Here is a 27,136-nt window from a genome sequence, read left to right on the forward strand (position 1 = left end):
AAACAAAGACATCATGAATTTTGCAGGCAAATGGATAGATCTTGAGAATATCATCCTGAGTGAGGTAACCTAGTCCTAAAAAGACATCTATGGTATGTACCCACTCATAAGTGGATATTAGCCACAAAATACAGGATATCTATGCTACATTCCACAAACCCAACGAAGCTAAACAAGAAGGAAGGCACAAGTGAGGATGCTTGAATCTCACTTAGAAGGGGGGAATAAAATAGTCATAAGAGTCAGATGGAGGGAGGGAACTGGATGAGAGAGGGGTTGGGAAGGGAAATTGGGGTTTCAGAATCAGGTGTGGGTAGGGATAGGCAACATGGCCAGATGGCCATGAGAATGAATGGAAATCTGCAACTGATGGGGGTGAGGAGGCAGAGAGCATCTCCAGGAAGACACAGAGACCTGGGATAAGGGAGGCACCCAAGAATCAATGGGGGTGTCCTTAGCTGTGACCCACAGCATTGAGGATATGGAACCTGAAGAGGCCACCTCCTCTAAACAGGCAGGAACCTCGACACCTCGACAGATCAATAGGGACACCAATCCACCCACAAAACTTTCAAACCCAGATCTATCCTGTCTACAAGAAATGCAGGGACAGGGGATGGAACAGAGACTGAGGGAATGGCCAACCAATAACCTGCCCAACTTGAGACCCATCCCATGGGCAAGCACCAATCCCTGACACTACTGATGATAATCTGTTATCCTTGCAGACAGGAGTCTATTATGGCTGCCCTCTGAGAGGCTCCACCCAGCAGCTGACTCAGACAGATGCAGACACCCACAGCCAAACAGTGGGTGGAGCTTGGGGACTCTTATGGAAGAATAGGAGGAAGGATTGAGGGCCCCGAAGGGGGATAGAAACTCCAGAGGAAGAACAACACAGTCAACTAACCTGGACCCTCGGGGTTCTCAGAGACTGAACCACCAATGAAATAATATCCACTTAGGCCTCTCTGCACATATGTAGCAGATGTGCAGCTTGGTCTTCATGTGGGTCCTGAGTGGGGGCTATTCCAAAAGCTGTTGTTTGTAGGTAGGAAATGTTTTTCTAGATGGGCTGCCTTATCTGGCTTCAATGGGAGAGGATTCGCCTAGCCTCGCAGAGACTTGATGTGCCAGGATATCTGTGCTCACTAAGTGGGACATAAATCATTTGCATGAATCTTTATGGGGTGAAATTTGTCCTGTTTTTTTTTTTGTTTGTTTGTTTGTCTCTTAAAAGCAGTAACTTTGCAATAGCAAGGAGTTAGGATTCAAAGTATTAAATTGGACTACAAAATGTTAAGAAATAGGGTTAATCTGTGCAGGTATTACGACATGCCTAGAAAACTGCTTTTCAGTCTAATTCCTCATATGAGCATAATTTCTTATAAGTGTTCCAACTCTATGAATTTGCACACAGCAAAAAATTTCTGGGTTCCTTTAAGTCACACAGGTCCTGATATCTATGAAGCAAGTCTATTGACTGGGACACATGATAAAGTCAGTGAGAGCTGATGATGAAGATAAATCCACCCTGATGTCACTGTATAGGTCACGTTTCAGAGACACATAACAGGCACGACTTACCTTTATTCCCAAGGCTTCTCCTGAAATGACAGCGACTGTCACACCATCTTTGGTGGGTTTCGGGATCTCTTCATTTTTCAGTTCCTGGTACTGAGGCTCCACCATCTTTTCTGATCGTCTCAAGTTCACCCACAGCTGTAAGCCATGAGCTGGCTCCTCTGAGCAGGGCATCTCAGCATGCAGAATGCCTCGTCCTGCAGTCATCCACTGCAAACACCAAACCAACAAGAAGCCAAATGGAACACATCTGCTAACAAGTCTATGCATGCAACAAGTCCACCATGGCAAAGTGACACATCCAACTGGTGCTGTGGTCAGAGTGCCCGGACATCTTAAGAAACAACAAATGTCCATGACAGTCCCTGGGGGCTCTTTCAAGTTTCCATGGCCTCCCTCCTTTTAAATCAAAGTATCAGAATTGAAATTCCTACACGGGAAAGAATCCTCTCTGTGATATGCCTGAGTTTCCGATTGAGTCATGAGATAAGGAATTGTAGCCAGATAGTACCGGAGTATGATTTGACTTAAGAAGGGCAAAAAGCAGTACTGGGCAAGGGATATGACAGTCAACAATGCAATTACAGTTCATGCCTAGAACCCAACAGGGAGATGTGAGTTGGGATAAATCTTCAGGATTGTCCTGAAATCAGCAAAGAATTATCAGGATTGTTCCTGGGTAGAAAGCACAGCTTTGGGAAAGTCAATTTCCTGACAAAGAGTGCAATTCCCTGGGAGAAATGTAGCAATGTGCCATCAGCAACTAGCATGTACATCAGCTAAGGAATGTGTATGTGAGACTAGATAGACATGGGAAACCCCTACCCCGGAAATGGTAAGCTTGTACAGTGGCATACAATTACAGTACTGGAGCCTTCACAACTGAGAGAACCAGTTGTTGCCTCTGGCTGTTAGGCATATTTTTCAAGTGTGTGTGTGTGTGTGTGTGTGTGTGTGTGTGTGTGTGTGTGTGTGTGTGTTTTACATGTTTGAGAGCATGCTGGAGGCCCATTCCAAGCACTAGCCACAGACACTGAGGACACAGGGCCGGAACATGATAGATACATTTTCTGCTTGTTTTAGCTTGGATTCACCCATACAAGACTGTGAAACAAGGGCCTACATACACGGTGTTTAGTTGGGAAGGGATACAGAAAGCAAAGTGGAGGAAGTAGGACAAAGGGAAAAGGCAAAGAGGAGTATTTGTGAGCAAGTTACAGCTGTGGAAGCCTGGGACTTAGGTCCACTGGGAACCATGTAGATAAACTTCGGAATTATTGCACAGAAGACAGGGACTACTAAAACATTTAGATTCCACTTGGCATCCATCCATTAGTGACCAAGAGCCTCTGAGAGACACAACAATACATGCACAGATGGGGTGCTGTGTGTGGATACATAGGAACTGTCACTCCATCAGGATCATCTTCTACCCAGCCCTTAGAGAGAGAGAAAAAACCTAACACAACTGCTCAAACTAAATAGTGTCATTATCCCTGTGCTTGGATGATACTGTGAAGAATGGCAAGAGTTCTACCAGTGTATGTGAGGTGGTTCAAGTTGCCTTATCTGAGGGTTCAGCCATTAGGCTGAAACCCAAAGGAATCACAGACTAGAGGAAAGAAAGAGGGGAAGGAGGAGGAAGAGGAGGAGGAGGAGGAGGAGGAGGAGGAGGAGGAGGAGGAGGAGGAGGAGGAGGAGGAGGAGGAGGAGGAAGAGAAGTCCATACAAAGGAAACAGCAGCCCCAGGTAAGTATGAGGACCTGAATGCAAACCACTACATGGTTTGGAGATTACTTCATTGAGTCTAACTACATTTCTTTCCATTCTGTTTGATAATGCTGACTGAACCTTCTGATGGAGGAATCCAGTGTTTTCTGTCTAACAATAGCTAGTGATTGGTGTTCCTCAAAGACCTCTTCCTATTTTCAAAGCATTTTCCTACCCCACTAAAACTTCCTCAATCAGTATTTTATATATTCTTCAAAACATTTACATATATACAATGTATCTTAACAATATCCAACTTATATTTTCTCAATCTCTTGATTAACCTTTTAGATAAAGCAGTTTGCCAATGCTTAATATAGCCTACCCATTGGAATTGGATGGGAAAAACATGGTTCTCTTTCATTCTCCATCACTCACTAACTCCAAGGCTTTTCAACTAACTCTACTCAATACCTTTTCACTTTCCAATGCCTTTAAATCCCTATTCTAACCTTTTAAAAATGGGATGTAAAATACTAATGATCTCAAAGAACTTGGGCAGATGAAAATGTTAAGCCAAAAGATGCTATGCCATTATTATCCTAGGAAAATGAGCAGACTGTTTTGTTATTGTTGTTATTGTCATTATTCTGAGATAGGATTTCCTTATGTAACCCAGGTTGACCTTAAACTCTTGATCCCTCATGTTCAAGTTATAGGATCATATACATAAGCTGCCTTGCCCAGGTCCCTACCACAAAATTGTAATGGTCCAAGTATTGACTAGCACCTACAAAGGCAACCAGATGGGGCAAAAAGCAGACCAGTTGCACAAGCAGCACATACCCTGCTATTCTTGCCTATCTCTCTGAGTTAACCCTCGTTTGTGTTGTGCTCTACCTGGAGTTTCCCTTTTCTTTCATGACAGCATTTTCCTTTTGCTTCTGTTTTTAATTTCATTTTTATTGAAACACAATGATACGATATATACTTTGCATTCTAGAAAATATGTAAATACTCTGATATAGAGCTCCTACCTACACAACTGACCAAAATGATCTAAGCAGTTCCAAGGTGATTTAAATTATAACATGTCACACACAAAAGCAATATGGCACACAGTTTAAGTTTGGGTTCGTTTTGTTCTTTTTTTTTTTTTTTCCACATAGGGTCTTACTATGTAACCCTAGATTTGCTAAAACTCATGTAAACCAGCCTGGATTCAAACTCACAGAGATCCACCTGCCCCTTCCCTCCTGAGAATTGGATAAAATGTGTGTGCCACCTTGCCTAACCTTAGGTTATTGTGTTAAGTGACAACATTGAACAATGCAAATGAATTGAAACATAAATAATGAATTGTCGAAAATGCAGAACATAAGTTGAGAAAGCCTGAACTGAAATGGTCTTCAACTGCTGAATTTGACAGTGAGAACATCAGAAGTTGTGGGGCTGTGGCGTGCGCATGGTCTCCTGTTCTCAGCTTCTCGAACACCTCTATCTTTCTGCAACTGCCAAGCTTCACAGCTTGCCTGCACTGTTGGTTTTCCTCTCAAATGCTAATAAATGTGAATTCTGAGTAAGTTTTTAAATTCTTTATCATTGTGACTAAAAACCAACAAAAGAGACCCCTGTTTTTTTCCTGGTAATACCATGAACTGTGAACTAAAAACAACTCTTTCTCCTTCAAGATGCTTTTGTATTTTGTTATAGCAACAGAAAAGAAACTAAGACTGGAGAAATCAGAGGTATTAGAGTCAGACAGAAGGGGAAAGAGGGTTAAAGTACTGGAAAAGTACATACAAAACCTAAGACTTAACCTATCAGCAATCCCCTGTCATGGCAGTACCTGTAGGTCTCCTGGGTTCATTTTACCAACATGTCCACAAAAGTCTTCATGAGCCATGCTGCCCCCTTCCAGAAGATAAGATACCTTTAAAAAAAAAAAAAACAGAAGAAAAAGTTGATCCTTTGACTACTGTAAAATCAGATTGTTTGGGTTTTTTATTTTTGATTTGTGACAGTTCCATTTTTATTTTATATATTAAACACTATCTTAGTTTGTAAAAAAACATCTTGCTATTTCAAGTTGCTTTTCCATTAAAATGATGGACAAAGAATATGACTTGACATTTTGCCAAAGAAAACATGCAAATGGCTAGCAGGGGTGGGGAGAAATGCTCACCATCCCTCATCAGAGAAATCAAATCCAAACTGCAATGTGACGTCACCTCACACCTGTTAGGTACATACTATCAAAGTCAAAAACCTAGGTGATTGTTTAAAAAGAATATGAGAAAGGGGGACCCTTTCTATACTGTTGTTGAGACGTAAACTCTTCTAGCCACCAAAGAAAACAGATTGAAAGTTATTTAAAACAAAAACTAGAAATAGAATTACCACAGCATCCCACTTTCTTAATCCTCAGTACATACCCAAAACAAATCAAGTCATCTTAGGAAAGACATACCAACAAACTGACGTTTACTGTAGTACTTACTTATAATACTTATAATATAGTACTTATAATAGCCATGCTATAGAATCAGTTTAGCTGTCTAAGCACAAACTAATAGATCATGAAAATGAGGAAGATACAAAGCCTTATAAAGGGAAGATACCCTGTTAATGTTTACAATCTAGATAAAACTGGAAGATGTTACATTAAATTAAATAAGACAGACACAAAACGACAATTACTGCATGACCTCCCATAGAAGTTGAGATTAGAGGGTTGCTTACTAAGGATTGGAATGGAGAAATTATGAAATATAGGTCAAGGGCCCACAGTTAGATGATAAAAAGTTCTTGGGGCCCAATGCCCAACATGTGAGTAGAATTAATAATATTACATTTGATATGGTGAGGCTGGAGAGATGGCTCAGTTGGTGATGTGCATTCCTTGAAATTCCAAGGACCTGAGTTTGATCCTTAGAACCCACGCAAACCAGCCAGGCACGATAGACACTGGTAATCCCACTGTTGGGATAGACCCCTGGGGTTCACTGGCCAGCCAACCTAGCCTACTTGAAAATCTCCAAGCCAGTGAGAGACCATGTCTCTTTAAAAAAAGATAGATGGTTCGTGAAGAACAACACACACAAATTGGCCTCTGGCTTCTACTCACAAATACATACACATGTACATACATGAATACACACATGATAATGTTGTGAGGTGATAATCATTCCATAATATATACATGCATCAAAACACTGCAATACATGCATGTATTAAAACACTACAGTGTGTGCAATTGTCACATTATAGTTTATTGAAGCATGGAGAAGCAAAGGATCAAGAGTCTGTGGAAATCTGTTCAATTTTTCCACCAAAAACAGGAGAACTGAGTTTAGGAGAAGTAAAACAGGAGAGCAACCCGAGAGAACAAATATGTGACAGGTAGTCATACTATCCACACCATGCCTTTGAGAGAATTTTACTATGTCCCATCCTCCAAGGAGGTGCAGCCCAGGAATGCCAGAGCCCATAGCCAATTAAAGTAGCACTCACCCTGAAGGCCCAGGAAAGTTCATGATGGGCTTCCCATCACAGCCAGGTCTGAAGCTCAGGTGAAAATAAGCCTGTTCTTATATATAGCAGGAAGCCCAAAGGAAACATTCTGGACACCCAGGCATACAGCCTCAGTGGCTACTCAAAACTGTTTATGACATATGTCAAGTAATTTCAAATTAAAGTCAACGTTCCCAGATTTATGCCTTCATTCGCAGACAGCAAGGCCATATTCACACAAGTGTGTACAGTGCTCACATTCCCAGATCCATATCCATAGTAAGTTCAAAACTGAAGAGAAAGGCTATGTGTCCCATAGAGTGGCCAGTAAACACATGCAGCTGCTTAAGTTTCACTTAAATCAAACTAATAGAATTTAAAGTCAGCTCATCAGCTGCAGTAGCCATATTTCGAGTGCTCAATAGCCTCCTGTAGCTAATGGCTGCTATAACCAACAGCGGAGACTATAAAACATTTCTGTCTGTACAGAGTTCTATTCACCACTGTAATCTAGACAAAAGAATTTGAAAATTAGACTTCAGCAATGGTGGGCATTTTGTATAGAGTACAAAATCTCTCAAACCAGAAGCATTCTAATGAGCCTCTCATTTCATTATCAAAAGAAAAAAACAACTCTAATATTCTAATATTCTCTTCTTTAAGAGTCTTGTAATCAAATCAGAGAAGAAAGTTTAAAGAGACACCAAATACATACAACATTTAATTACTTCAAAGACATGGCCATATTGTTACAGGAAATATTCAAGTTAGTGCCAGAGGTTTAAAATGAGTGGTGGTCATGATACAAGGCTCTCTTTGCATGCTTTATGTAAATTGGATAATTTGTGCACACCTTGTAACTCCTGAAAATATTACCATTCAGCCTAAGCAGTTGTGAAAGGCATGTGATAGTTCTCTGGTAACGACCCACTGCAGGCTTAACAGTAACAACTGTGGACATTCTCGTAACTGGATGCATTTTTCATACCCCAGCTACCTCAGTATTTTCTTTAACCCTTAACGTGATTATCTTTCAGAATTTTACTTCAAGTTGTTATTAACCATTATTATTATTATATGAGTGAACCAGAAAAGTGAAATCTCTGATTAAAATTCCAGTATCCATCGTTAGGATTTAGATTTTCACTCAAATATACTAAATCACACAAAAGACCTTCCTTATTTAAAAAATCAGTACTTATAAATGAATTATCCTTGCTACCAACTTCCCAAATTAACAACTTTTACCAGCTCCCTAAACCTTAACTCTGTAAAACCACAACAAGAAGAAGAATGAAAATATATTTTTTTAAAAAAGAAAGCCAAAACATATTCCCAAGAGGTATGAAATGAGAAAGTTTTTAGTACCTATGAGATACTTCATCAGATCTTTACTTATGTGTATATGGGTCTTTTGCCTACACGTATGCCTGCCTGGGTACCACATGCATGCTTGTGTGCTGCTGGAGGCTTGAGAGGACATAAGTTCCTATGGAACTGGAGTTATGGTAGTTGACAGCCACCATGTGGGTGCTGAGACACCCTCCCTAAACATGGTGACACAATACTGCAAGGTGGCGTCCATGAATGAATATATAGAAGGGATTTGAGCAACAGCAAACCCCCCCCCTCTGGTTCCTGACTTGATGCAGTTCTTTTTTATGTATCTATGTGTAGGGAGGGGTGATTGTGAGTGCTTTTATTAGCATACAAATGAAGAGTTTTTCTCGTGGCATTTTTATACCACTTTGTTTTGGTGTATGCTTTCCTTCCTCACTCCTCTCCAGATCTGGCAGTTCTCCCTCCCTGCTGCTTGTATGCAGGGAGAATCCCCAGTACTCCCTTTTTCCACTCGCATGCCAATGCCACGTAGTAGCTGGGGAAAGGAAAATTTGAAAACAAGGTGAAATGACTAACATGTATGAGGATGCCATGATGAATCTCTTATTTTGTATGCTAACCTAAAAAGTTAATTAAGCAAGAGCGTGTCTAATATATGAGATTTAATATATGTATGGAAGACATGGCAGGTCAAAGAAGGACAATTATATTTTACATTTGATCTTAGTCAAAAGGCCACGAAGTGATTACTAATTATATTTAAAGGAATCAGATATAACACTACATATAAATTCATCAAATGAAATTTCATCCTGTGATTGTTAGTATGAATAGAGATGCCTGAACATACATATACAAAAAAAAGTCAATGGTGGTCACCTCAAGATGAGCAGTGTAGACATGTTTTATTATTAATTTCTCTACACAATGGATACTTTCCTTTTTTCCCCAAGAGAAACATGTACTTTATTCCAAAAACAAGGATGCCTCTTCCAATCATTAAAATAAGTGTTTTGGATTAGTCTTTATGGATTTATTCCCCAGCTAAAGGTTTGGACAGGAAGTTAACAACATTGTCCACATTACATGTGAGGACAATGGAACACAGACTTTTCCACATTAATGCTTAATTTTTATAGAAGTCACTAAGGCCAGGATGGGAATAAAGCTCTTGAGATTCAATAACTTTAAGGGAACAGACAGCAAGCTTCCAGTTTTCAAAGAAGCAGCCAAAGTATAAGGAGCACTGTCTACGATTGCTTTCCTGTCTTTCCTATTTTTGTTTAGCTTGGGATGAAGCTCCCTCCTGGGTTTTCAAAGAAGACCCTCTTAAATCATAACCCCAGATTATTTTTACTTACTCAAGTCAAACATAAAGTCTTTCAAGTTGCAAACCATAACCTACACACACACACACACACACGTCTTGATATTATTAGTCTTTATATATGATATTTGCTTTTTTATTATTGCTAAGTGTCATAAATGCTTTACAGCAACTTTGCTTACGGGAGTTGCTGTCTGTAGAACATCTTAAAAGGAAAGAAAACCCTGGAGCGGTTACATTTGAGCAGTGAGACAAGCCACATGATCTTTGCAGGCCTTGCATAATCACAAACACCTGGAGAACTGCCATGGCTGGTTGACGAATTGTGTTATGTTTAAACTAGAGAGTTGTGTGCGTCCAATTAAGCAATACGTTTGTAATCTGAACCAGGTGTTTCCTCAGAGCACTTGATACGCTGTTTGGTCTCCTGTCTTTCTTCCCTCCTTCTAGTCTTTTCCATGGGTCTTTAACAAGTATTTTTGTTCCCTTGTAAGTTCTTAATCCTTTGGGTGTTTTGCGTTTGGAGAGAGAAAGACACAATCTCACACATCGATGCAAGAAAAGTCATTTACCATGTAAAGTGTGAGAAAAGTGAATCTCTGAGAACCATAAATTATCCTGGAAGAATTCCCACCCAAGAGAAAATAAAGTTTGTTGGGTTTTTTTCCAGCTGCTATGTAGAAAGAAGAGCGAGGAGTGGGCTTCATTCTATGTCTGGATAGAAAACACAAGACTTACTCTTTAAAGCCAAAACTTTACATTATGGGGACAACTATATTTCCTTTTCATTTCTTTTGCCCTAAAATTGTGAGGGTTTTTTTTTCTGCTGGTAGCTGGGTAGTAGAGGAAAAAAAAAAAAGAAAGCAAAAATACCACAAGTTGAGGTCATGGTTGACAAGAGATGCCAACAAGGAACATATTGTGTAGTAGAAGCTGTGAAGCTGTGCTCTGGGGCAGAAGTATGATGTTTGAATTCATACACTGAAGGACCCAAAAAGGAAAACATCTCCCCAACATGAGCAATCCCTCTGAAAACTCACTCCACTAACTACTCATCTAACACTAATCCTAAAAAACACACAAGTCCCTAAAGTGGTTAACCCAACAACAGTGGTTTTTTTTTTTTTTAATAGAACACAGTTTGGATGTCCATCAAGCCAGCAAACCAAGGAGGATGCTGTTCCTCTGGTCCTACTTTGGCATGGTCCTGTCATAAACCTACACAGGGGCTAGGCCTTCAAGAACTCCTGCTTCACTACTCCCTGCTGGGGAGGCTCTTTCTGCATCTAGAAAGCTACTCAGGTTTAGGCCTGCTTAGAGTCACCAGATTGCCCTCTTCAAGTTGTGTGCTGCTGAGAGAAGTCCTTTACTTTCTCCTTAAGAGAATTATATACAACAAGGACCTATTAAGTTGGGCTCCTAGGGTATGGTCAGAACTAAATGATGACATGTGACCAGGAGCCCCTCACATGTTCAGTAAGTTCTAGAGTGAGCACATCTATGGCATCTCCTTGGGTGCGGATCTCATCTGTAAGTACTCCCTCGCATCTTCCCACCTGCTTCCTGAATTATATTATCCAGACATTCCCATGGCTCTGTTTGTCACTTTATTCAGGCCACAGTTCAAATATCACAGACTGAATGACATCATATCTTGGTCTACTCTAAAATACACTGGATTGTTTCTTCTTCCCAGCTTTTTCACTACATGATGCTGTTTTATAAAATTATTCATTTATTGGCTATCTAAAAGAATATAAGATCCATAAAAGCTAGAACTTTGAAATGTTTTATTAGTGTAATCAATGGATTCTATTGTGTCCAATCTAAATTCTCACCAACAGTGAATATGTGTTCCATTTCTCTGTGCATCTTCGCCAACATTTATTGTTGTTTGTGGTCTTGAAGATAGCCATTCTGGACTAGGGTGAGATGCAATCTCCACTTAAGTGCGACTTGCATTTCCAGGATGTCTAAAGATAGTCAACATCTTTTTCATATATTTATTGGCCATTTGTACTTCTTTTGAAAACTTTCTGCGTAATTCATTTGCTCATTTATTGATCAGGGAAAATTTTTGGTATCCATTTCCTGAATTTGTTATATATTCTACATATTAATCCCTTTTGACAAGGAGATTCATTTGAGGACAAATAATTAACAAACTTTTAATTTCCATTCTGTAGCCTGTCTCTTCACTCTGTTGATTATTTCTTTGCCACAGAGAAGCTTTTTAATTAGATGCAATCCCATTTGTCAATTCTTGCTGTTGTTTCCTGGGCCACTAGGGTTGTATCCAGAAAGTCATTGTGTATGACTACATCTTGAAGCACTTTCAATAGAGACATTTTTAAAAAAAATCTCTCAACTGTGCCCTGCTTACAGCTGTCACTGATGATGTATTGAATACATTAATAAATCAAATATTTTATAATCTTTAAGTGTTTACTAAACATCTATCCCTAGGTATATACCATAATCTATATGTGATTATTGTGCTTTATTGTCATTAAGGTTACAGCATAACAACAACAGAGCAAGAAATTAAATCAACATTTTCTGTCTCTGAAAACATTTTTCCCAGCCCATGTTGCCTCACAAATGCTGACACCATCATGTAGGGTTTGTGAGCACAGTGGTTGCCTCTGAGGAGAGATCTGACAGGAGATGCAACAGCAGGCGGAATGGTAGGGGTTTCACAAAAGAAACAGGAGGACTTTGGCAATTCATGTGAATCAGCCATTTGGGGTAAAGACAAAAATTCCAGGGCTCAAAATGCAAAACTGAAAATTAGCCTTATGATTCCTGAAGGAATGGGGTCAATTAAAAGTCCCAAAGCTACAATGTCCTACAATGAGGTGACTGGTCCTTCGTTATAGACATTCAACAGCTTTACTTAATAACATCCAGCTGCAAAGAAAAAGAAGAAACTGACTTACTTGCCTCATATTTTATCCTGCTCTCATTCCTGAAAGTCTTTCAAATCTACCCATTTCCCTTGCACCCAGAGTAAAGGTTCTGATATGCGTTGCCAAGATTCTGTAACAATCATATTCATAAACCTAACTATTCAGGCAAGTTGAATCACAGGCTCCCTCACTCCCTCACTACCTTCCACCCGTTCCTAGATCTCCTGAGGAAAAATATCCCTTCCTCTTCAAACCCAAATGCCCAATCTTAGGAGGATTCTCTTCAAACAAACCTGACTCCCTGTGTAACTACCAGCCACCTTCTTAACTGCCACGACCCACCTCCAATAAAAGAAAATGTGGGGGAGGGGCTCACTTCTATTGTTCTATCTTCCACATTATAAGGAAGGTCTCAACTATATGACTTACCAACGTCTATGATTACTCAAATTTCAAGCACACAGTTAGTGTGTTCTATCCCCATACAGAGGAAAAGTCAGTAGCTACAACTTGTAGCTCAAGAGAGCCCCCTGCCGACTCAAATGATGTGTGCCCTGTTTCTGCAGAAGTAGTTCTCAACCCGGGGGTCGCGACTCCTTTGGGGGTTGAATTATCCTTTCACAAGAGTCACATATCAGATCTCCTACTTATCAGATATTTACACTAGGATTCATAACAATAGCAAAATTACACTTGTGAAGTAGTAACTAAAATAATTTTTATGGCTGTGGGTCGCCACAACATGAAGAACTATATTAAAGGCTTGCAGCATTACAAAGGCTGAGAACCCCTGGTCTACAGTCAGGGCTCACTAAACTACATGCAGGCCTTGTTAATAGGTGCATCTATAAGTAAGTATGTCTTTTGGGGACATGAGCAGTGCCTGTGCTTAAGGACCATGAGACAAGGTGTCACCTGGTCATGAAGGGGCCAGCTCTGTTGTGAACAATAGGGGAGTTATCCCACTTGGTTCTGTCTATAGTTAAAAGCTATCAGAGGAGGTACCTACAAATAAAGCGTCTGAATTTCCTTTTAATATATATGATTCTTGGAAGGTTCAGGGTTTACCCTCTTGGAGCGAAATCGGTCTACTTATCTGTTGAGCCGTCTCCCCAGCCAGAAGTTGTGTTTTAATGAGTTCTCATTATTACATCTCCCCATCTCCATATTTTCTACCTTAAAACTCTAGGAAAATAATCTGTAATCCGTGAATAATTTATTATTATAATACAGTGTGCATGAGGTGGACAGAAAAATTTATTGAGAAATTTGTCTGTTTCCAAAGGATATTTCAGTTGAACTGCTACTTTTCCCTATGTGATCTATGTGTGGTGTCATAGACTAAGTTTTAATTCTAAAGCTGTTCTGGGCATCATTGGATCAGATGGCCTTAAACGATCTCCTTTATGGCTTTAAGAAGTAAAATTAATAATCTGAACTCTCTAGATACAACTAATTTGATCCATTTCCTCACAATACCATAAGGCTGGAGAAACAAGAACATTACTTTACACTTTCACGTAGGAAAATTTGGGTTCCTGGCTCCAGACAGCATCAGTTCCCACTGTAAGTTTAGCAGCAGTCCTGCCTACTACCCACCAGATGGCAATAGTGCTCAGAGCCTTAACCAAAATTTACTTGATGTTTAGGAAGGACCCAGTAGACAAAATTACCCTCAACTGAGAATCACTGACACAAACAGTACTCTACCAAAAGCTAAACTTGTGGGCTCAAGATGCTTCTACTCTAGGCACAATTGTGTCCACCTGGGGGTTTCTAGATGTAGCCGTTTCCTGTGAGTTCACAACTAAAGACTAATCCGGTTTGGCTTTCCTGCCTTCCCTTCTCAAACTTTAGATTAGATTCCATCGCATGCCTCAGGCCACATTACACACACACACACACACACACACACACATATATATATATATACTGTTTCTAAGTCTGGTTGGAGTACTCACTGTTTCTATTACGTACCTTCTACCTTTACCTCCACTGTCTATAGAATCGATTTTCTTCTTAAGTCTCTACTAAATCGTTGAGTTTTTGTTTGTTTGGTTGGTTGGTTGTTTGGTTGGTTGGTTGGTTTGATTTTTGCAGCTTGAGGACAACTTTATTATAGTCTACAAGAAAGATACCCCAGGGCAAGCAAGCTATAAATCATGGCAGCTGCCCCAAGGAGAAGAAAAGAGAAGAGGAGAAAAAGTAAAATAAAATGAAATAAAATAAAATAAAAAGCCATGTCCTTGAGTTAAGCCAGCACATATAGGTTAACCATACAACAGCAGGCAGCCACGTGGTGAGAAGGGGGAGCTTTCAAGGAAGAATAAGGAGTCTAAAGTATTAGGGAATGCATGCTTAAAAAAATACAATGAAGCAAAAGAAAGGTACAATTTCCTGAGTAATTCAGAAAAGGGGGCAAGCTTACAAAGCAAAATAGCTAGCTATGTTCTGGAAGAGATTCCATTAGAAGCTGAAACTCTGGGAGGAAAAACCTACAGTATCTCATTAAACAGATAATTATCCCACCTCTCTAACATGGCTAAAGATGAACCAGCCTTCATAAGGGCAGTGCTGCATTGCAGAATAGTTCCTTAGCCAGTTCATTGACCCTGCCTAGCTGGGACCTGGTGAGTTAGGTCTCCACCCACTAGGTTCTATTTCCTTGACCACATATTTTTCTCTATTTTTTTTTTTTTTATTGCTTATACCCCAACATTGTCCTCTCTGAAGTGGTAACTCTAAAGTCATTTAGGAGATGGACTGAAATTGGGGTCATTTTCACCATGAAAATCTGGAGATTCCATTCCAAAACGGCCACCAGAGGGGATCAGTGTCTGGAGTGGAGTTCTAGTCCCCACCCACACATCCACCCACAAGTATACTGTAGCTTCTGGCAGGGGTACTCACTGGGGGAGATGGGAAACTCTGGCTCCATTCTGGCATTTCTGGCCAGAGAACCAAGACCATTTCTAAAACTGCTGCTTTGGGGTCCCTGCCATGTCCAGTTTCTATGTCCTGTTCTTATCATTGCCCTGTTGATGAGGATAGCCTCCCTGAAAGGCCAGGGTTTAAACTGCAACCTCTCACATGTTTCTGATAGCAGTGACAGTTCTACCTCACTTGGACCAGAACGCTTCTTCACAAGGACCCCTTTCGTTCCTCCTTAGCCATTTCCTATGTCTGTGCAAACCCAAAGAGCTCCATCTCCCCACACACATCTAAACTCATGTATGCACATACACCATTTAACTAAGTTATGCTTTTATTTTGGCCTTCTTTTCTATTGGTGAGATGTTGTGATGGTACCCACATAACCCAGTTTTTAGAGAAACATGTTCATGGGTCAACCTCCTCATTGCACACTGCTAGAAATCAGTAGTTTATCTGATTAGCTAGAATGGGACACAAACTAGCCACATTTTATCTGGAGAGAGCAGAACCACTCAGGAACATTCTTCGGAAGTAATGTTACCAGTTTCTTACATATCCAGGCAGAGATGGTCTATGTAACAACCTGCTCTAACTATTTTGATGAGTGCCTTTTCTCTGTCAGCATCATCCGGATTGAGTACAATACTTTAATGTTCTTAGTATGTTAGTACCAAGGGGTATCTTAGAGTGGGGACTGATTTTGCTACCTTCCTATAATCCTTTAGTTTCACCACAAGCAATACTGAGTCAACATGTGTTAAAATCTACATGCTTGCCTGTAATGGCAACTTCAAGACAAATCCTGAGATACTGTCCCCCTCCATTTAAATCACTAACCAAAGGTATATGTGCTACGTTGGTGTTTTATTTTACTATTGCTTTATCTCTATATAATATTTCTTCCTCTTTCTCAATATCTACAATTCTTATTAATAGCCTCAAAGCTCCTAGACTGCATTAAATCATCATAATTCTTACAGTCTCGCCCTGCCCCCATATCCATAGGAATACAGCTGATATCTCCCTGTTAAACACACCATAACATAATCATTGAACAATGGACAGTCTCTGTGATATTGAGGAAGTTATCACTTCCCAGTTTTCCAAAAATATTTTTATTTGGCTTTTTGAGAGAGCTTCATAGGCCAGGCTGGCCTCTAACTTCCTACTGTAGCTTAAGAATGACTTTGAATATCTACCTCCTGCCTCCTCCTGCTGCTCTTCCTCCTCTTCTTCCTCCTCCTTCTCCTCCTCCTCTTTCCCCTAAGTACTGGGATTTCAGGTGTGTAACACCATGCCTGGCTCAAAATGTTTTCCTTCCTTGCCAAATTTGGTGTTGAATTTAATCAAGGTTTTCTTTCTAACCAGATACAACCATCTTGAAATGGTTTATGTTAGAAAATGGTTCTCAGCACGCTTTAAGAAACAAGCTGTGTGGAGACAGGAGGTCTGAAGTCAGTAGCAAGTTTGTTAAGTGTGAATCACTAGGGCCTTTCCCTTCCTCCCAGGATATTGTTCAGACATCGCCTGCAAATGCTGTTGGCTACTACCCAGGAATTATGAGCGTTGCTTTTCTGATGGACACACCCTTGGAAACAGCATGGTTTTGTTCTAACAAAAACCAAGGAACCTGCTGAGGCTTGTCATGAAACTTTAAGATATACTTCTCCATTTAACTAAGAATGACATGAACAGCATCGTAATATGTCCCTGTGAAGCAGATCCGGTGGTTTACTCCTAATAGTTTTTTTTTTTAAAAAAAAAAATACTTTAAACAAAAGTGATCAACTACCTTAGGTTTTCCAGGACTGGGGAATACCCAGAAACATAAGGTTTCCAGCACTAAAACCTGGAAAGTCTTGATTCTAGCATTTAAAGGTAATTTTGAAATGTACAAAACCCATTTCTCCACAGAATAGTTGAAAAACTTAAAAGAGTGCATGAACTATCAATACCACTTCTTTTTAACTAAGTTTTGGAAAGGTTTGCCTAATATTCATGCCATCCACTCTTTCTGATAATTATAGTCGCCCTAGGCAAATTTAACATCAATCCAGACCAGAAATGGGGTAACTGCTTCATCTTTCTACTGCCTCCCACTGGGGTCTTTGGAAAATCTTTCCTAGAAATTTGGATTCCAGGCAGGAAATTGTGTTGTAACCATTAGCTGTGCCTCTTTCTGCAGGACATGCCTTTTCTTGGCTTTTAAGGCAAGTTTTAAAAATATTTTATTAGTATATATTAATTCTACATAATATAATGTGACAACTTTTTACATGTATTTACTATATTTCGACCACTCTCAAAATGTATTTGATTCAGTCTCTCGTCCTCTCCCCAGTCTTGCCAATCCCCTTCCTTCTTCCCAGCTGGTCACACTATGGATTCATACTTTCCTGGATGCTCTCTCTTTTTTTTAATGGCACAATGCAGTTTCCTTTGGATTGCATAAGGAAAAATGGCCAGGCAAGCCTCCAAACCACAACAAAATAGAGATCGACACAAGCCTGAAAGTTTGGAGGCTGATTAAATATTAACTAGTTCAAATCAAGGGTTTTTTGCTACTCTTATGTGCCTCATAGAGTCTTAATAGTTCTGGTGTGAACAGTCACCTGGACTAGCATTTCTTACATTTCATTGCACGTGTTGCTCAGTTTGTGGCGGTGTCCTTAAAGTACAGTTTCAGATCCAGTAGCTCTGAGGTGGAGTCTGAATATTCTAGGAGATAACATTGCTGGGTTGTGGACCCTACATGGGGCTATCAGAATTTTATAGGACAGTACTCTCAGGTGAGCTCACGTTCAGAATATATTCACTATATTTTATATTCATGTATTAGATATCATTTTCATTTAAACAATAATAATGACCTCCAGAAGAGCACTATTTTAAGTATCGCTGCTCCTGGTGGCATACTTGTTATGTGACTGTTTCTTGGGCATAAGAAAGTCACCTGGATATGGGAACTTATCCCATCTTGCATAGGCATTGCACTGATGGTCAAAAGCTTCCTTTGTACTGTAGTAAGACTCTATGTTGGATTGCATTTGGAGGCATGTAAAGCAAACATCCCCCTCCTTGTCACCGTTACAAACCCCAATCACTAAAAAGGATTTGGTTTCCTTAATGCACAAAGAACTTCTATAAAAGAGCTATAATACCAACAAGTTTCAAGGCTTATTTTAAACTGAAAAAATAAATACGTATAGTTCACACGTTATTGACGAGAACAATACAAGGGGGAAAGGCCAAAGATATGTGTCTACAATAAACAAATATATTCAAATCAAAACTAACTTTTTAAAAGAAAATATAAGTTTCCTTTTAAATTGCTCAAGAAATGTAAAATAAAATTACAATGAAGCGGTTTCATCTGTTAAAATAACAACCACTTAAAAAGTCAAGTAAATATATCGAATTGCTTATGTTGATGGGAAACTGGGTGCCTACATACATCACCATGGTAATGCTGATTGCTGCTACATCATGGCAGACACTTACCGGATCATTAAAATAATGGAGCAGGTGAGATGGCTCAAGGGGTAGAGGTGCTTGCCACTAAGCTGGACAACCTGACCTAATTTCCATGGGTAGAATTCACATGGTAGAGGGAGACAGTCAATTCTGGAAAGCTGTCCTCTGACCTCCACACAGGTGCCGTGGCAAGAGTGCACACACACACAGAGAGACACTAAATACATAAATAAACTTTAAGATTTAGTTTTTAATTTTGTATTGGTTCTTTGTGAATTTCACATCCCACTCAGCTTCACTCTTCTTCACTCATCTTCACTCAAGAGAAGGGGGCTTCTCTTGTATCCACCCTCCACTCTTGCATCTCCCCTACCCCCGCAACAGAAAAAAAAATCTTCTTTTGGAAGCCGTACTGTGTCACAGTGTGTTCCACTGTATACCCTTTGTCCACATTTCTTTTACTTTCAAATGCTCATTGCAATGACTCCTTGATCTGTCTGGCGCCATCCAAGGACTGTTAGACTACTAATCATTCAGATGTTCATAGGTCAGAACACTGAGTGTAGACACAATCTCTCTCCTCTCTGCCACCTACAGATGCACATGTGACACAGAAGCCACATCTACAATGACTCTAGCGACAGGAATAAAGTCATTTTAAATTAGCTTCTTGAAGAATGTTGAAAAATTCTAATGGTTACATATTTTTAAAAATATAGCATGATACTAGAAAAAAAAGTCAAACAATAACAATCAGTACTTCTGGGTGGTGGTATAACAAGAGATCCTAGTTATGTTCTTATTTCCAAATCATCTTTTTTTTTATTTTATATACTAAGTCAGAATTTTCAAACATGACAAGCCTTTGGAATTTAGATTGAGCTCAAGAAAGTAATAAGAGCCTAAGGTTGACTTGGCTTTAAATTGAAGGATTCATTTATAGTTTTTGAAGTTGTTTTATATATATATAAACATATATATATGTTTATATGTATATATATGTGTGTGTGTGTGTGTGTGTGTGTGTGTTTTATGTGTTATATAACTGCACTGTGTACATGCCTGATGCCAAATGAGGCCAGAAGAGAGCACCCCTGGAACTGGAGTTTCAGATAGTTGTGAAGAATGTAGGTGCTGGGCACTGAACCTGGGACTTCTGCAGTCATTGAGGTGCTCTTAACTTCTGAGTCACTGAAGAATCAGTCAGTCTCCATCTTAGGTTTAAAAGCCTTCTTATTATAAAGATAAACTAGGTTCATTCCTGTTTATGATTAAACCTCTGTTTCAGAAGGACTAGGCTATGCCCCACCAGTAACCTTAACTACAAATGGTTCTGTATTGCCTGTTCCAGGAACAGAACTCTTAAAGGTTCTATGAACCCCCGCCCCCCCCCCCCGTGATGACCTTATGACTACCGGTTGTGATGGCCTTGTTTTGACCATTTATTAGGTTCCTTCTGCTCCTGTAACCCCACCTATTTCCCCCCACTTGGAAACCCTCCACCCCTGAATTCTACAAAAGCGTTGTTTCCTTCATATTCAGTGCTGCTGTCTTTAAAATCCTGACGTTGGGAGAAGTGACCAGCTGGCTAAATACAGCTTGTTTTAATAAGACAGTCATGGGATTGCCCCCCCCCACACACACACACAAATCAGATCTAGCATCATCTCTCCAGTCCCAAATTGTAGTTTTTAAAGGTTAACATTAACAGAAAGTTAAGTCCTGGCTTACTTGTACTCTGGGGATAAAACTGACATAGTCATTCCTCGGGGTTTGAATTAATAATGTTCTACAAAACTATCACAATCCTTTAATTAACAAGTCATGAACCATTGTCTCCTAATGGCAACCTAAGATTGGGTTTCTTGAAGTCTCTGGCAAAAATATTTTTGTCAGCCCATCTATGTCTGTCTCTGTTATATATGTGTGTTCTGTCTAAAGACCCCCATATACCATATATATTACCCACTAATGTTAATGAACTCTCAACCAACTCAATAATACTGCTTACTGAATGCACATATTTTCATTCTGAACAAGGCACACTAGCAGGCTTCTGTGAATACTAGATAGAATGCTGTGTCACGCTCAGGAACCGTTTTGAATAGGAAACATCAGAAAGCAGGAAAATATAAGAAACATGCCCACTAAGATTGTTAAAAGAACACTGGCCTACATTATGAGAACCAAAACAAGGAAGTCATCATCTTATAACACCTCAGCTGGCAAGAGATGAGCCAGGCAGCTCTAACATCCTGAAACATCATCAAAGCTCTACAAGTGTTGATTTGGCAACTAGGGGTGAGTTTTCCAAGCAGGTGAACTCATACATATAAATATGCAAATAATGAGGATAAAATGTAATTGCAGCTATAATTGAAGGAAAATTCTTAATCAAGAGTAAGGGGCCAAATATCAATAGTCTCTAGATAAGCTTCTTCATCACGTTCTTTAAAGTTGAATACCATATGATTTACAAAGCAGTGTCCCCGCCAGGGCACTTTACCTAATGGAAACAAAAATTCATCGGTCATTGTTTTAATATAGTCATTGCCTTCAACAAGAGCCAGACAGAGAAGGGTGGGCTAATCCAAGATGAAACAATTTAGAATCCTCTTGAGCATGGTAAGGGAGTGTTAAGGAAATTCCTGACTATAAGGAAAGACAGTTGCTCAAGGCTACCATCGTAGGTATACACATATGTTAAACTGGAACAAATAGAATGTCACTAGGAAGATGGAAGTGCCATCCTCTTGGGAATGTCTGAAAAATATGATGGAGATACTAATGCATGCAAAAGAGCTTAAAGGATTTGGAAGATGGCAGCCAGGGCTCTGGAGCTCTGGACAAAGGACTGGAATCAAATACAGATAGAAAGAAGGTGAAAATGTGGCTCTCATCCTAGGTGTGAAGCAAGACAGACATAGCACAGCCAAACTGTTAGCAGAGAGGAGAACTTGAAGGCAAACGGATAAATGAAGGAACACAGATCTAACTAGCCTCCTCTTGTTTCTGGAAGCCTCTGGGCTAAATCTTTCCATGGTTCAATACAGTGATCAAATCTTTCCCTCTCTGTTTTTACTCCCTTAACTAGAATACATATGGGAGCAAGCAGGGCTCAAGCCTTGCTCTGTCTTCTAGCAACACTCGGTAACACGCAGCACACCCCCAACATCTGAAAGATCAGCTTCCATCAACCCTTGTATGTTGTAAGCCCTGGGTAAATATTTACTAATTCACCGAGCAGACTTACAAATGTACTGAGTCTTTAACCCTTCTCTGCCATTTACCACTAATACAGATGTCTGAAAATACCACAATATTATATTACACATCTTTGTTTCCTATCTAACTAAAACAAAAAAAGAAGTAGTGTCCAACAAAATCTCCAAATTCTGTGATGAAATTTATAAATATCTGAGTATGCCCATAAAATCTGAAGTTTTAGTGCTAACTTTTGGCTCCTTGATTCTAATTCCTTAGAACTTAATATGATATGAGTTCTTAGATGTGTTGGTGTTTATAATATTATGCTACATGAAGTCAAACATTTCTGTGTTGGTGTTTATAATATTATGTTACATGAAGTTAAGCATTTCTGTTTGTGGAAAAACATTTTGAAATATCAAATTTTCTTTATAAAAGTATTTAATCATATCTGAGTTTCTTCTCCCTTTAACAAATTATTTTAATTGTACATAGTTTTAAAAACTTTTATTCTTTGTTCCACATCATGAACCCCAGTCCCACTCATCTCCCCATCATCCTCATAGCTTTCTTTTGCCTTTGCAATGCCCCCTCAAAATGAACACACACACACACACACATACACACACACACACACACACACACACACACACACACACACACACACAAAGCACAGAAAACACCTCCTCATGGAAGCTGTAGACTGTCCCAGTGTGACCCACAATATACCCCTCTGTCCACACATCTTCACTTGCAAATGCTCATTACAATGAGTCATTGGTCTGGTTCGAGATCTCTGGTTTCTGTGACATCATCAATATTGGATCCTCACAGGCTTCTATCTTGTTGTTGCCTTGTGTCATGGAGATCCTGTAGCTTTAGATAAGCAGGACTGCCCATTTCACTTGTCCCAACCATTCACAGATGATATAGATTTGTGGGTGGGTCAACTCAGAGCCCTGGATCTGGGCCTGCATAGTAGCTGAGCTGGTCAGCACACTGGTTATCTCTTATCCACACCACCAGAACTACCTCTCCAGCACTGCTCTGGCTAAACTACCCAATGCCTCCATTAGCAGGTGGCAGGGTCATCTTTTCTGCTCTTATACCCTTGGGGTTGGCTCACCCATGACTTTGCCATCAGGACCAGCTCCACTGTGTTGCCCAGGTCAGGTGCAGGGCTGGCTCTCTCAGGTGCTGTAGTCAGTGAGGAGTCAGGGATAGCTGTCTGGCTCTCATGCCCTCAGGGACAGCTCTCCCAACTACTGCAGGTGAGTACTAACTCATCCATGCCCCCTCAACCAGTACCAGCCCTACTATGATGTCCAGGTGAGGTGCAAGGCCAGCTTTCCTGAGTGCTGCAGCCCGTAAGGGACAGAGCTAGCTAACTCTTCCACAATCATGACACTGTGGGCAGCTTTCCCAATTGCTGGGAGTAGGGAGGTGGCGCCCGTGCCACCATCTATCAAATGAGTGGTGGGGTCAGCTCTAACACACCCCTACCACCAGGGCCAGCCCCACTGTGATGACTGGGCAAAGCCAAGGCCAGATCTCTGGAGAGATGGGGCCAGATCTCCAGAATGCTGTAGCCAGTGAGGAGTAGGGCTAGTTCTGCATAACCTCTGGATATCCATGTGGTCCCTGATGGCTGCTATGACCAGGGATGTCCCCATGTTCTTTAGTGGCAAAAATGAGTCACGGACATCAACACTGATTCCTACTGCTATGTAGCAGTGGACCTAGACATGGCCCTCAGCAGTAGCTCAGGCTGGGACCTCAGCATGACCCCAGGTGGCAGGACTGGCCACTCACAACAGGCTCCTCCTCTCCTCCCTGATTCTCCAGTTCCATCTCTCTTCATGATGCTCAAGCTGTTCCACTTCTCTCCCATCTGTCCACCACATAGTTGCACATTGTGGTGGCTCCCACAGCAGGCTGGGCAGGAGGCTAATGAGCCCCTGGGTGACATCCTCCAGCTAGTGGGTGTCTATACCCCACCAGTGCCGTGAGCCTGAAGGTAGGTCTGTAGGTAGCACTGCGGTCCACGGATCTCTGTCTTCCTCCTCCTGTGCTGCACCGTGTGATGGTGAGCCAGGCTATGCGTGTGTATGCCCCTGCCCCTGTGCCATGGGGGAGAGAGCAGGTCTGTGGATATCCCCTTCCAACACCATCTGGCATGGTGGAACACAGGTCTCTATCTGTCTTCTTTTTCCTATGCTATGCTGTCTGGATTTGATTTGATTTGATTTGATTTGATTTTTATATGTCTTAAGCATAATACAACTTTGGCCACCAAGACAGGCATCAAGTTAGGGTGAACAAAGGACTGCCATCTACTCTGCCCCTGACTAACATAATAAGAACAACCACCACCAACAAGGTATCTCTTTCTCCATTGCCAGGGGAGTTAATTGTTTAATTTTAAGAAGCCAATTCTTGATCTTTATGAACTGCTGAGATAGAAATGTTAGCAGGACACAAATTAAATGATATTAAAATAGTTAATATTTAAATTTGAGCCAGGCGTTGGTGGTACATGCCTTTAATCCCAGCACTTGGGAGACAGAGGCAGGCGGATTTCTGAGTTCAAGGCCAGCCTGGTCCTCAGAGTGAGTTTCAGGACAGCCAGGGCTACACAGAGAAACCCTGTCTCAAAAAAAACAAAAAAAAAAATTAAATTTGAGTCTATTTCATATAAAAATCACTTTAGCAACTATATAGCAGCCTATGGTAAGAAACTTCTAAATTAATTTTTGCCTATATTCATTGCATATGATTGAATTTTTCATTAGAATGTAAAAATCAAATTTTCAAAGACATACTTTTGTGGTCAAATCTTTGTACTTACTGTTTCAAATCCTCGGTGTGGATGATCAGGAAATCCTCCCGGCCTTCCTCCTTTAAATTCATCAAACAGTAAAAATGGATCCAGAATTTTCAACTGGAATAATAAAATGTGGCATGTTAGACATGGCTCTTAAGTCATACTACAGGGCCTACATTCATAGGCATATCTAACAAAACTCATTGAAGATTGTGCAGCCAGTAGGCAACTTCTAAAATGCAAATTGTATTCAGGAAGAAACTATACTTGCATAAAACAACTCATCAATTACATTAGAATTGGTGTTGCAGGAGGAGAGTAAAGAGTGAACAAACGTTTTACGATTGTCTACTGTACAGTCAAGTAGGTTATGATCAATTTGTAACAGATTCTTAACATCATGAGATAGGTGTTTATAAAATTAATAACTAAGCTGTGATTATGAGTGTTTTCAAGGAAAACAACTTCACATATATGAGAACAGGTGACATCAGGAAAGTCTTTGAAAATTTGAGTTTTACTTCTAATAAAAAAAATTTACAAACAGGGAAGTTGCTCTTGAGCTGAATCTTGAACCCATGTTGGAGCTAATCAAATGGAAAGGAGAGAAAGGCGATGTTCCAGAAAGAAGGGGGTAAGAGAGATTGGTATGCTTGGCAAAGTCTCTGCCCATCACTCATCAGAATTCCATGGGCACATAAAATTAACAGTTCCTGAATAATCTTGCATAGAAACCTATTTTCTTCATAAGACCTTATTTTAATAAATAAACACTTTTATTATTATTATAATTTAAATAATTTTATTTAAGGGTTTAAATAAGCCCTTAGTTTCTTCTATCAACAATAAGTTACTCATATGTATGTGCACATGTATGTCAATTCTTGTTCTTTATTAATAGCTCAAATAGAAATGTCTGCAATAATACAAATCAAACAAAAAGTAAATACTTAAATTTGACTATACTTCATTTAAAAATAAATAGTATAGTTTTATAGTACACATAAAATTATGAGAGATGGGCAAAGGATAGACATTAAAGCCTTTGAGTTTTGAAATTTTGTATCCCAGGCTGGCCTCAGTCTCTCAATCCTCCTGCCTCCACATTCTAAGTGTTTAGATGAAAGGTATGCACCACCATTACTAATTATAGTTCAAATCTTAAAGGATTTTGAACCTTATCTTGAAGGTGATGGGTTGTACTTGGGAGTTGAGATAATGAGATTTAGAAAAACCATTCTAAAGAAGATGATAGATAGACAATATTATGTATAGGAGTAAAGCCAGAAGGAAGGTAATAGTAGCAGTGATGGAGAATCATTGAGTGACTAGGTAGATATTATGAGACATGTAGGAAGAATACTAAATAACTCCCAAATCTCTTGTTATGATGCCTGGGAATATGCTAAGTCCTCTCAACAAATCAAGGAATATTTAAAAAGAAGCAGCCCTAACATAATTATGAGTTTGGTTTACATCTTCTTGAGTTTGAGATATCTACTATAAATGTAATGCATATAAAAATTCATGCTTATGCAAAGGTTACTGAAGCTAAATCTCAAGTTCAGTCAACGGGTAGAAAGAGTTGTGTTATCATCAATATATTTAAGGCTGTCTTGCTTATTCTTATGCATTTGTTTAGAATTCTTATCAACATCTGAGATTAAAGATGTTGGAAGGTTTTCTGGAATTGTTTTGAATCTATGTATCAGTTTTAGAAAGAGATTTAAATAATATTGTTCTATTTTATTTATTAACACATTATCTTTATTTAGGTCTTTAAATGTCTTTCAATAAAAAATTATAATTTTCTTCATAAAGGTTTTGTATGTATTTTAATTTTCTGGGTAACATACTCAAATGGCATCATAAACTGCATTTGAAATTACATTTTGTACAGTTTGCTACTGGGAATTATAAATATGAATAGATATATGACTTTCCAACACTTCTAAGAGCTTATTAATTTTAGTAATTCCCCTGGAGGTTCTTTTGAGTTTTATTTTCTAAGATGGTCACAGCACCAGTGTATCTATCAATAAACTTTCCCCCAACAGTTCATAAAAATAGTTTTTGCTTGACTTAAAACCACAAGTTGCAATTTTCTAGGTTTCGTTGAGTCCAGCCAGCCTCTGCATCTTTTCTTTCTGGAGGTCATGTTAAAACAGCACATATATGGTCTAGCCAAATAAGGAGAAGAACGCTTACCCTGGGACTCATGGGTAACACAGCTAAAGATGGATAGGAACATTCAATCACACTGCAGGAAGGGGACAAATATTTGAGAGCCATAGTCCAGCCGACACCCATGAG

General features: G+C 39.7%; 1 protein-coding gene and 1 non-coding gene across 2 annotated transcripts in view; both read right to left on the reverse strand.

The window, feature by feature from the left end:
• Pir (pirin) overlaps nt 1-27,136 on the reverse strand; it is a 92,204-nt gene that overhangs the window by 56,821 nt on the left and 8,247 nt on the right. Inside the window, exons 3-5 of the mRNA XM_034485414.2 lie at nt 24,848-24,940; nt 5,144-5,227; nt 1,588-1,794 (exon numbers count right to left, since the gene is read on the reverse strand). Coding sequence (XP_034341305.1) covers nt 1,588-1,794; nt 5,144-5,227; nt 24,848-24,940 — 384 coding nt within the window. The remainder of the gene's footprint in view (nt 1-1,587; nt 1,795-5,143; nt 5,228-24,847; nt 24,941-27,136) is intronic.
• Nucleotides 19,306-19,437, reverse strand: LOC117695619 (small nucleolar RNA SNORA17). Its single transcript, XR_004604670.1, has one exon. It is a non-coding gene; the product is annotated as a small nucleolar RNA SNORA17 (small nucleolar RNA).

This window comes from Arvicanthis niloticus, chromosome X (assembly GCF_011762505.2).
Source record: "Arvicanthis niloticus isolate mArvNil1 chromosome X, mArvNil1.pat.X, whole genome shotgun sequence".
In the NCBI taxonomy this organism is placed as follows: Eukaryota; Metazoa; Chordata; class Mammalia; order Rodentia; family Muridae; genus Arvicanthis; species Arvicanthis niloticus.